The sequence below is a fragment of the Ctenocephalides felis genome, unplaced genomic scaffold (assembly GCF_003426905.1).
Source record: "Ctenocephalides felis isolate EL2017-DRISC unplaced genomic scaffold, ASM342690v1 CF-g0.4_SCAFFOLD_02656, whole genome shotgun sequence".
NCBI lineage: Eukaryota > Metazoa > Arthropoda > Insecta > Siphonaptera > Pulicidae > Ctenocephalides > Ctenocephalides felis.
In genome coordinates, this window is record NW_020538810.1 from 278 (window position 1) to 9,504 (window position 9,227).

The 9,227-nt window shown below is 34.6% G+C and overlaps 1 protein-coding gene across 1 annotated transcript; it reads left to right on the plus strand.

The window, feature by feature from the left end:
- Positions 1 to 461: 461 nt before the first annotated feature.
- Positions 462 to 1,296, plus strand: LOC113381176 (trypsin 3A1-like; the record flags this gene model as incomplete). The annotated part of the gene is made up of 4 exons (XM_026620150.1): positions 462 to 639; positions 711 to 774; positions 1,040 to 1,146; positions 1,227 to 1,296. Coding segments are annotated over 4 exons (419 nt in total), but the record flags the coding sequence as incomplete, so codon positions are not given.
- Between the last annotated feature and the right edge of the window lie 7,931 nt (positions 1,297 to 9,227).

Genomic DNA, 9,227 nt, shown 5'->3' on the forward strand with positions numbered 1-9,227 from the left:
TCAAAAAAGAACAGAAATTTGACGTTTTCTTCGTAAATAAATAAACGATTAATTCGAAAACTTCGTTCGGAAAATTTTACGTAACTAAAAATACACGTGATGTTTGTTGGGGAAGGGGGGGGGGGTAAATCTAAATGTGACGACGTACCACCAAGGGCGAGGGGGGACAAAAATCTCTAAAAAATCGATCAGCAAAACTAAGTATTCAATTCATGTTCACCAAAGTATCAGACACAAACCGTAGAAGATTTTAAATTACAATTTTAAAAATTCTTATAGTACACTTAAGTACTACTTTTCGTACAAAATTATAGCTATTCTTGAAGCAAATCCTACTAAATAGAACAGTATAAAAAATTAGTAATTAAAAGTAGTGTCTGTAGTGAGATCATTTAAATTAATATTTGTAATCAAATCTTTGTAAAAAGAAAAATAACTAATGATCAAATCTAATATTTTAGACCCGGGTAAATTTCGCCGGACCTCCTTAACAAATCGCATTGTCGGAGGTGAGGATGTAAGTATTGAGGATTATGGGTGGCAAGTTTCTTTACAAATATATGATCCGCCACAACATTTCTGCGGTGGAACGATTTTAACTAAGGACTGGATTTTAACTGCTGCACACTGTTGGCCAAAGTGAGTTAAATTCTGAGTTGAAGTGTTAGCAAATTGTCATAAAGTTTTGAGTATTTATATCTTTATTACAGACAGATTAATCCTCGATATGTTACAATCAGAGCTGGAAGTAGCGACGTATATAATGGAGGAACAGTGATAAAATTATATTCCATATAATTCATCCAAACTACAATACAAAAACACATAATAACGATGCTGCCTTAGTTTTTTTGCAATCTCCTGCCTTTAAACAGTGGATCAATTCGTTCGATAGGTTTAATTCCACAAGAAACCGTTTTACCCGCGGGGAAAAAGTTACTGTAACGGGATGGGGATATTTACAGGTAAACTATAAGCAGTTCATTCTAATGAAGGTAAGGTAATAATAATGATATATTAATATATGATTATTTTGCAGCAAGATGTTGAGGTCGTATCTGAAACTCTTAAAGGAGTCACGGTGCCAATAATAGATACGGCTACATGCAAAAAAGATTACGAAGGTCGTTATACAGTAACTGATAAGTAAGTAGTTTGCCACAAGGCAAAATAAAAATATTTAAATAATTTAACATTTATTATTTTTAATTGTCTGTACATTTTAGCATGATATGCGCTGAGTACAAAGGAGATGTGCCCAAGATTCCTGCCAGGGGGACAGCGGCGGTCCATTAGTTAACAGTAACAAAACTCTTGTGGGAATTGTATCTTGGGGCGCTGGATGCGCCAAAGAAAACTCTCCGGGTGTGTACTCACGAGTTGCTTCTCCAAGCATTAGAAATTTCATTCGTGCCTACACTTTTGTTTGAAAATTTTTAATTAAAATTACTTCAACAACAATCTATGTCTTGTATTAAAACGTGTAATAATTATGAATAAATTTGCTTTACATATTAAGCGTTTTATCTTTCAAATTCTTCTTAAAAACAATATTTTACAGTAGGCGCAAGTGGTCATGATTCATGGTCTAGCTCTAGCAACCATAAGGTTTAAATCCAAAATGAAAATAGACTTTCGAGGCATTGCCTAAATATCACAATTAGTAAAGAGGCCTAGTTGACTATTAATATTGTTGATATACAATGAAATAGATATCTGCCTAAATTTGTCTTCATTTCATGTAGTACAGTCTTGTGCCAGACACCGTAGTGAGCACATCGTTTAATATTAATCCGAGTTATGCAATCGAGGGCCTACGGGCAGGCCTTAGGCCGACCGCCGGACCCTAGTACGAGTACCTGTTCAACCAGTGGACAGGTCAGAGTCCGACCGCCGGACGCTAATCCGAGTACCTGTACGACCCGAGGACAGGTCATAGATCAATCGACGAACAATAATCCGACTACGTGTGGTGTTATCGGTAATACAGTTGCTACCGCGATGAATATATTGTACGGTGATAGTGACAATACAAATGCAAGTGAAATGAATCATACAGTAATGGATAGTGAATGTTTGTCAGAAAAATCTTACGAATCAACAAGTACGCTGGAAAATTTAAACAACATATCAAGCGAGACTAATATGAGTATCAACGACAGTTTTGACAGTTCATACAATTACATTCTGGTCAATCCTAACAAGTGGCAAGTAGTAGTTTCACCATCAAACAATAAGAAGCGTAAAGTTAACGCCGATAATACTGGTTACACCGAGATACAACTATCAAATAGATACAGTATATTATCAAATAATACTCCCGAAAGATCACGCAATACCACTAACGACAATACGGGTTTACCTGACAGCTCGGTTGCTAAAACTGTGAGGCCTCCACCAATCTACATTTATAACGTCGTCGACTATCCGGACATGATGAGATCACTCAGTGTTGTATTAAAATCAGACCAATATATTTCAAAAACCTTAGCCAACAATATGATCAAGATTAATGTGTTCAAACCGGATGTATATAAGGATGCAGTAAAGTTTATGCAGGAAAGTAAAGTCGTATTTCACACATACCAACTTAGTACTGAGAGGTCGTACCGAGTAGTGCTCAAATATATTCATTTTACGACAGATGTCAATGACATTAAAGTTGCTATCGAAAAATATGGACATAAAGTCAGAAGCATTAATAACCTGAAGCATCGTATAACAAAAAAACCCTTAAACATTTTCTTTGTTGATTTAGAACCTGCACCCAGCAACTCCACTATTTATAAGATCAACAAATTGATGAATCAGATAGTAAACTTCGAACCTCCAAGGAGATCAAGAGATATCATCCAGTGTCATAGATGTCAGCTCTATGGCCACTCAAGGACGTATTGCAATCGCCCTTACGCCTGCGTAAAATGTGGTGACCCTCATCCTACATCGAAGTGTAAAAAAACCAAGGACACCCCAGCGTGCTGCTTCTTGTGTGGCGGAGCACATCCTGCAAACTATAAAGGTTGCGAATTTTTTCACAACCTTGACAAAAACAGAAGAAAATCCAACCATCAAACCATACAAAACCAGCCAACTACCGCCACTACGAGAATCCAATATCCAAAACACCATGAGAACATTAATTCGTTACCGTCATCTCCCAGGGTACGTACATCACCAACAACTTATAATCCACAGAACATGAGCTATTCCCAAGTATTAAAACCTCAAGTAAATAATAACCAGTCTCAAGAGCTTTCAGCACTAACTTCTATAATTAATGAATTCAAAGATGTAATGAAGCAAATGACCCAACAAAACATTATGATGATGAACATGCTTTCATTAATTGTAAATAAACTTAAATAATGGCCAACACACTCACAATAGCAATATGGAATGCTAATGGCATTCACCAACACAAGTATGAACTCACATATTTTCTGAAAGAGAGAAATATCGACATTTTACTAGTTAGCGAATCACATCTTCCGGATAACGCAAAATTTAAAATACTTAACTATACAACTTATCACACACCACACCCCGATGGTTCCTGCCACGCTGGAAGCGCAATTCTAATTAAGTCTAATATAAAACATTATGAATCGACTAAATTCAATACTGCTTACTTACAGGCTACCACAATTGTAGTAAGTGCATTACCATTTGATATTTGTATCTCCGCCACTTATTGTCCTCCAAGACACAACATAAAGTTTGAACATCTGCAAGAATTTTTCAAAACTCTTGGCCCCAGATTTCTCGTCGGTGGCGATTTCAATTGTAAAAATACGTTATGGGGTTCCAGAATCACAACAACGAAAGGTCGAGAGCTTGAAAAGGTAATAAAAGCTAACAAATATGCATTTATTTCACCATGGTCACCAACGTACTGGCCATCAGATCCAAATAAGCGTCCGGACTTGTTGGACTTTGCCATAATTAAAGGTATTAGCATTTCTAATATCTCAATAACAAACTGCCATGATCTATCCTCAGATCATTCTCCATTGTTATTAACTCTTGGATCTACTGCCATCAAATATTCTTCAACGACTCAATTACACAACAGTTATACAAACTGGGAACTGTATAGAGACTATTTATCACAGAAAATCGACTTGGGTATAAGGCTGAAAACATCTACAGAAATAGAGAAAACTTTAGACAATTTGACAAACATTCTTAAAGATGCAGCTAGATTTTCAACTCCTATCATTGAGCGTAAAAATAATTTTTCCTACAGCTTTGAGATCAGAAATCTCATAGCTGAAAAAAGGAGAATTAGAAGGCTTTGGCAGAAATATCATGATCCTCATACTAAAACTTTATTAAATAATTTAAGTAACAAGCTCAAGTACAAGTTAAGAGAATTTAACCAAGAAAACTTCGACAGGTATGTTTCAAACTTAAACACTAGCGATAATTCTATCTGGCGCCCTATAAGGAGCAACAAAAGGAAGAATATAATAAACAACCCCATAAAAGTATCAACTTCAGACGGATTCACTTGGGCCAGAAGTAACAAGGAGAAAGCTGATTGCTTCGCGGACTACCTAGAAACAGTATTTAAACCAAACATTAACAGTTGCAATAGCCCTGACGTACTCAACCCTCAACCTTCATATTCGACAACTGAATCCCGTGTGCCTAGGTTTACACCGGGTCAACTACACTCTTGCTGTCAAACTTTGCGGAACAGAAAGGCTCCAGGCATAGATTTAGTTACAACAAAGATGCTGAAAGAACTACCAAAAAAGGGATACGTTCTTTTAACTTACATCATTAACGCTATTATTCGTCTGAACTATTGGCCAATGTCGCTCAAACAGTGTGAAATAATATTAATTCCTAAGCCAGAGAAAAATCCTGATTTAGTAGATTCTTACAGACCGATCTCGCTTCTGTCCAATATAGCCAAAGTTTTTGAAAAACTAATACTATCTGATATTTCTAACCGCTACAATCTATTTCCAGACCATCAGTATGGATTTAGGCCGATGCATTCAACAATACAGCAGTGTCATAGGTTAGTAAACAAAATCCACAAATCTTTCGAAGATGGAGAATACTGCACAGCAGCTTTTTTGGACGTGAAACAGGCCTTCGACAAGGTGTGGCATGAAGGATTGCTTATTAAAATCAAGAATATAGTTCCCGATTATCACAAATTCTTTCAATCCTACTTGGAGAAAAGACAGTTCAGAACCAAAGTTGGTACAGATTTATCCAGTTATCGATTCATAAAAGCCGGCGTCCCACAAGGTAGTTGCTTGGGTCCAATCCTTTATATTATTTTTACACATGATTTACCACAATCAGAAAATGCAATGTTAGGTACATTTGCTGATGACACAGTAATAGCAACATCCCATATTAATCCTGTTATAGCTAGCACAAAACTACAGCACCATTTAAACAAAATAGAAGCATGGGCCCAGAAGTGGAGAATTAAAATTAATGAATCAAAGTCTTGCCAAGTCACCTTCACCCTAAAGAGAGACAAGTGTCCGGCAGTTATTATCAATGATAAAACGATACCTCAATCAGATACTGTAAAGTATCTAGGTTTGCACCTAGACAAAAAATTGAATTGGATTCCACATATCAGCAACAAATGTAAACAATTAGAGAGAAAAGTAAAATCCCTATATTGGATGTTAGGCCCAAAATCTAAATTGTCCCTTGATAATAAGGTGCTAATATACAGAACGGTGATCAAACCCATATGGTGCTACGGGGTTGAACTCTGGGGATGCGCCAGCAAAACGCGTATATCTGCCATTCAAAGGAAACAGAGCAAAATTCTTAGACTAATCACCAATGCACCATGGTTCGTTTCTAACGAGATAATTCATAATGATTTATATATAGAAAAGGTCCAAGAAGTTGTAAAAGCTAGAAGTACATCCCACTTTGCCAGACTTCACAAGCACAAGAACGCTACTATTTCTCCACTGCTCGTCAACGCGGATGTGAGAAGACTAAAGAAAAAGCAACCAGCTGACTTAATTTGAATGATCACTTTAGAAACTCCCACTGGGGAGTTTTCTAAATAACTATTTTTACATATCATTATTTATATTTTTGTTTTGAACTCAAATACTGTATTTGAGTTACATATATCACAATAGCTTATAGAATTGTAACCCGTTCTGATTGCTATTTTGAAAGTTAATAAAAAAAAAAAAAAAAAAAAAAAAAAATTGTCTTTTCTGGACAACTGACAATTGATAGCTCACGTAAAATAAAATATCTAGAAGAAATAAGCATTGTTACCTGTTTAAAAATAAGCATGGTACCTGTTTTGAAGTAGTTGCTTCAAAACGGGTAAAAGCATTAATATTATTTAATGCTTTAACAAATAAAAGCATTAAAGAATATTTAACTAGTCCCCAGTAGAAATGTATCATGGCCAGAAAGGTAAAAAATCGTGGCGCAATATTCAAATCTTGTATTTAGATGAGCCGAACAATACTTGTTTTCAAAATTATGAAAAATTTGGAAAATTGATGGCCGAACTGTTTTATATGGTTTATTACTAATAAAAAACATGTTTACCATCTGATTTACACCTCTAATTTTATATTTTCACAAATTATACATAATTTTTAAATGAGAGCGTAATCGACGTTTTTTTGTGGACTATACCGAGATTCGTTTTTTCAGTATTATCGAACTTGGGAAATACATAAGGGCCACGAAAAAAATTAACTACAAATAATTAATTAGCACTAAAAACATGATTAAAGCTTTTAAAAAGTCATATGCTCGATAGTAATTAATAGTTTGATACATTTTTTTATAAATTCAATATATATTTTGAATATGGGCCAGATGGAAAATCTTTGTGGGCAACCAAGATTTGTTTCTTCTGTATTATCGAACTTGGGAAATACATGATATTTATAATTTATTTTTTTGAAAAAAAAAGACCTTTGAAAAAAAAATGTTGTCTCTACTTTGGAATATTTTAGAAATTCTGAACTTTTTTTCAGAGCAATCGTACTGCTTTAACTGCATAGAGACGAAATAACATGGCGCGTAAGCACCGCGTCGACATCTAACGGAACAACATTGGTACGGAACCAATAGGAATGTAAACAAAATTTATACTTATTGATAAAATCTCTAAAAAAATCTGATAATTTGATGTGCATGTGTCTAATGATCAGTTTTGACCGCCAAATGGCATTTTTTTCTACTTTTTTCACTAGATCTCCAAAACCGCTAGACCTGCCTTCACAAAAATTTGATCAATTCTTCATCTTGTCAATACAAGTAAAATGCTTTTTGAAATATTAAAAACGGACGTTCCGTTCACTTAAAAACTGAGTTACCGTTTGTTGCACTTTTTGCCCTGTATCTTCAAAACGGCTAGACCAAAAACTAATCAGCACGTCTCCTTATCAACAGCAATCGAATTATAAATTTTGTCATAAATCGACGTTTAATCAAAAACGGGTGCACCAATTTCAAAATTTTGAAAGCGATTCGATATATCACGATGAGGACTAGTGTTTATCAGTTTTCTTTTTGTTTCGTGAGTAGTAGAGAAGTGAAAAATTTTCGTCCACGTTTTAGCCCGCAATTCTGAATCGATTTTGAAAATTCAAAAATCGTTCGAAAGATTTTGGTTGGTAATCGACCTGATTAGTTTTTGGTAAAGATCGGCCGGGCCGTTTTCTTGTAATAAAGTGTGACTATTTTCATGATTTTTTTCTGGTGATAGATATCGTGGTCTTCTAGATCAGGGCTTCTTAAACTTTTTTATATAGCGACCCCCTTCAAGCTTAGGAAATTTTAAACGACCCCCTCCTCCAAATAATAAAATATATATAAAATAGTTAACGCACTATTTTACAATGTAAATAAAATAAGGATTGCAGAATATGTACCCATTCATGTTATATATAATTGGAAACGTTGACATAAAACTATATATATATATATACAATATATATATATATATATATATATATATATATAATAAAATTGTTTCTTGGGCATCCATCCAGTAATTAAAAAACAGTTTTAATGAAAAATGTTTTTATTTATAGAGAACATACGTTTCGGGTCTGGATTTGACCCATCTTCAGTGCTACAATTAAATAATTCAGGGTTACAAATTAAAAACAATATAAAAAATTCATGACGGTTATCATGAACAAAGATGACTATATTTCCAAATCCATGTCCCTCCTAGCTGATATAAACACTTACGAGCCTATAAATTCAGATCCCACCGACCTTATAAATCGGAATACTTTGAAATTCATTGATTCACTCATAGAAAACAAACAAATTCCCAAAACCTCTCTCTCTACAATTAAAAACTTACAATCCCATTTCCCCAAAACTTTATTGTCTTCCCAAAATCCACAAAGATGGCTTTCCCTTCGACCAATAGTTGCTGACTTAAATTTCCCTCTTTGCAAATTATCCAAATCTATTAGTTCAATTTTGTCCAATATCACTCATAATTCTCCCCATTTTGTCAAAAATTCTTTTGAACTCATTCCCGAACTTAACTCCCTCAATGTACCATCTGATTTTTCCTTTATAAGTTTAGATGTTGTTTCCCTCTTCACTAACATTTCACCTGACCTTATCCTCTCTGCCATAGACCATAAATGGGCTGATATCAGCAAACACACAGATTTCAATTTTTCTTGGTTCCTGAAATGTATTAAATTCATTATTTCCAATACTTATTTTTCGTTCAACGACTCCTTTTTTAAACAAAAATTTGGCACCCCAATGGGTTCCAGTTTGAGTGCCCCTCTTGCTGAACTTTGTATGCAGTTCCTAGAGAACTCTACTCTTAATACCTTGTCATATGTACCTCTTTTTTACAAACGTTACGTTGACGACATTTTAACTTGCATTCCTACTTATAACATAACCAATTTCCTAAATTCTTTTAATAATTTTGACTCACACCTTAGTTTTACCTTAGAGACTCAATTTAACAACTCCATTAATTTTTTAGATATTACTCTTTTCATAAATAACAACTCTATCACTACATGTTGGTATCAAAAATTCACTTGGTCTGGACGCTATTTAAACTACCATTCCTATCACCCCAAATCTACCAAGATTGCATCCATCATCAACTTACTAGATCATGCCATCCTTCTTTCTCATCCATCACATTGGGAAAAAAATATTAATTTGATATATTCTACCCTTCAAAATAATTCCTATCCACTACAACTTTTACG